The sequence below is a fragment of the Lutra lutra genome, chromosome 10, assembly GCF_902655055.1.
Source record: "Lutra lutra chromosome 10, mLutLut1.2, whole genome shotgun sequence".
Taxonomy (NCBI): Eukaryota; Metazoa; Chordata; class Mammalia; order Carnivora; family Mustelidae; genus Lutra; species Lutra lutra.
In genome coordinates, this window is record NC_062287.1 from 82,328,505 (window position 1) to 82,331,872 (window position 3,368).

A 3,368-nucleotide genomic window follows, 5' to 3' on the forward strand; every position below is an offset into this window, starting at 1 on the left:
CCATAACTAGAAGTCTACATTTCCCACTCATCTTTGTTCATTTTGCCCAACCCCCTCCCTTGGCAACCATTAGTTTGTTTTCTGTATTTGAGTCTGTTTCTACTTTGTTTGTTTGACCATTTCTTTTTTTTTTTTAAGATTTTTTTTTTTTTAATTTGACAGAGAGAGAGAGATCACAAGTAGGCAGAGAGGCAGGCAGGGGTGGGGAGGAAGCAGGCTCCCCGCTGAGCAGAGATCCTGATGCGGGACTTGATCCCAGGACTCCAGGACCACAACCTAAGCCAGAGGCAGAAACTTCAACCCACTGAGCCACCCAGGCACCCCTGTTTTTTTTTTTATGTATAAGTGAAATATTTTTTGTGTTTTTACATATAAGTGAAGCTATATGTTGTTATGGTATTTATCTGATTTATTTCACTTAGAATAATACCCTCTGGCACCATACATACTGTAAATGGCAAGATCTCATTCTTTTTTATGGCTGAATAATATTCCATTTTGTGTGTGTATACACACTTCTTTATCCTTTCATTGATTTATAGATGATACTGTGTTACCTCCATATCTCAGCTATTGCAAGTAATGCTACAATAAATATATAAGTGCCTTTTTTTTGAATTAGTGTTTTAATTTCCTTTATTTCCTTTCATTCCCAGTAGCAGAATTTTTCAATCATATAATATTTCTATTTTTGATTTTTTGAGGAACTTCCATACCATTTTCCATGATAGTTGCATCAGTTTACTTTCCCAATAGTATGTGAAAGTTTCCTTTTCTCCACATCCTCATGAACGTCAACGGGCGCTGCGTGGCCCGGGCGGCCGAGCTGTTTGGGCTGACTGCTGAGGAGGTCTACCTGGTGCACGATGAACTGGACAAGCCCCTGGGGAAACTGGCTCTGAAGCTTGGGGGAAGCTCCAGGGGCCACAACGGAGTCCGTTCCTGCATTGCATGTCTCAACTCCAGTGCAATGCCAAGGCTGCGGGGTGGGCATCCGGCGCCCGTCACACCCTGACATGGTGCAGGCCCACGTGCTGGGCTGTTTCTCCGCTGCTGAACAGGAGCTGCTGCCTCCATTGCTGGAGCGAGCTGCCGACCTGCTCCTGGACCACATCCGTGAGCGAAGCCAGGGTCCCCCTTCAGGCTTTGCCGTCACTGGACATGAGCCTGCCTGACCACCGTGCCCACACCCCCAAGCACGTTCACAGAGGTGCCATGCCAACTTTGTGGTATCCACTTTTTATAGAACTCTTCTCTGGGCTGCCTTTTTATTTGTTATTTGTTGTCTTTTTAATACTGGCCATTCTAACAGATGTAAGATGATATTGTGTCTTTGATTTCCATTTCTCCCTGGACCTATTTGCTAAGACATGTTCATACATGTTACGGACTTCATTGTAGACTTGCTCACATTGTCACAAAACATGGTAGAGGGGATGGACAGGGAACAAGGACCTTCTCTATCTCTAAGCATCAAAGTAATTCTATATTACCAAAAAAGAACCACCTGAAAATTGTGAATGGTCAAATCATTTAATTGCAGTTTTCAATACAGATATTAGAAGGTACTTGAGAAGTGCTAACCTGCTCATTTCTGTAGTTAAGCGTTCTCCAGATAGATGGAGCCAATAAATGTTCTAGATGAATAAAAATAGCAGAAGAGACCTGTTTTCCACTTCTTTTCTGGGGTCCTGAGAGATGAGAGCTTCACAGAATTGCCTGGATTCATGACATAAGGTGGTAGTTAATCTGGGTTTCGAGGTAAAGAAGACCTAAAGAGTTACAACAAGTTTCCTGAGATTCCAGCCTCTATGGGAAAGCAATGAAATTTCCAATCAACCTGAAAGGGTTAAAGTGGTCAGCTAAATGGGTTTTAAGGTCAGGTTAGGGGATTCCACATCATAATTTCTGGAGCATGACTTCAAGTCTTCAGCACTTTCTAAGTGTACATAAATAAGTTACTTAATGCTCTCTGAAGCATAGTTTATTGACCTATGAAATGAATAAAAGGATATATACCTTTCAGCATTGCTTGGAATACTCATTAGGTAAAGTTATATAAAGAGTATTTGCAAATAGTTTATAACTATGCATGTGTGAAGTCTAATTTAGATTGATGACAGAGAAACATACCACTTTCCTCTCTTTTAAGAGATACACTGAAGATCCAGTTATGAATTAAAGAGAAAATAGAATTAATTCCTATTGAATGTGTTTATACATAAAAATAAGAATTTTGCAAATATGTATCTTTAATCAACTTGATATCCCCGATCAGTAGTAGAATTGTTATACCAATTATAGGTGAGGAAAAAGTTACTATTTACCCAAAGTCATAGAGTACAGAAGTGATTAGGCCTATATTGAAATTGAAGTTTGATTTTTCAGACAAAGACAAATATTCTGTGATTTCACTTACATGTGGAATCTGGGGTGGGGGCAGGGAGACACAGAGATCAGATTGGTGATATTCAGAGGTGGGGTGTGGGTGAAGGAGGCCAGAAAGTATAAACTTCCAGTAATAAGATAAATAAGATCTCAGGTTGTAATGTACAAAATGGTGACTATAGTAAACAATACTGTATTGAATATTAAAGTTGCTCAGAGAGTAGATCTTGAACATTCTCATCACAAGAGAAAAAAGTGTAATTATGATAATTGTGATCACCATTTCATAATATGTACACATATCAAATCATTATGTTGTACTCCTTAAACTTATATATTATATGTCGATTATATCTCAATAAAACTAAAAAAAAAAGTACACAAATAATTAAAAAAAAAAGTCTGATTGTAAGAGTCACCTCTCATGCTCCTCCTGACACTGCCACTTTAGACAAAACTGGATACTAGGTCACTGTGTGATGAGAAAGAACCAATAAACCTCCTGAATAAGGAGGACAAGTCATCCACATTATTTTTAGTAACATTCTGAAGTGTACAAAAGAAATAATATCATTTCTACAAGTGAAATTTAACAAAGATTTCAGGGATATTTCAGGGAAAGAAAAAGACTTTAAGTAGAATTATATAAATACTCTTACAGTATAAATGTCTTTTCAAGTTTTTTCTCTATTTTTTTGAAGTATAGTCAACACACAATGTTACATTAGTTTCAAATATACAACATGATGATACTGTATACATTATGTGTTATTGTGATAATGACAACTGTATATTTCATAACTGGAAGACTGTATCTCCCACTAAGCTTCATTCATTTGGTCTATGCCTTTATTTGCCTTCCCACTGGCAACCATCTATCTGTTCTCCATATTTATGGGTCTGTTGCTGATTTTTGTTTGTTTAATTGTTTTGATTTTTTTTTTTAAGATTTCACATGGGAATGAAATCATATAGTATTT

The 3,368-nt window shown here is 37.6% G+C and overlaps 1 protein-coding gene across 1 annotated transcript; it reads left to right on the top strand.

Annotated features, from left to right (window-relative positions):
• Positions 1-787: 787 nt before the first annotated feature.
• Positions 788-1,259, top strand: LOC125080178 (probable peptidyl-tRNA hydrolase). Its single transcript, XM_047694051.1, is given in 2 exon segments — positions 788-985; positions 987-1,259. Coding segments are annotated over 2 exon segments (387 nt in total). The 3' UTR covers positions 1,176-1,259.
• The last annotated feature ends 2,109 nt before the right edge of the window (positions 1,260-3,368 follow it).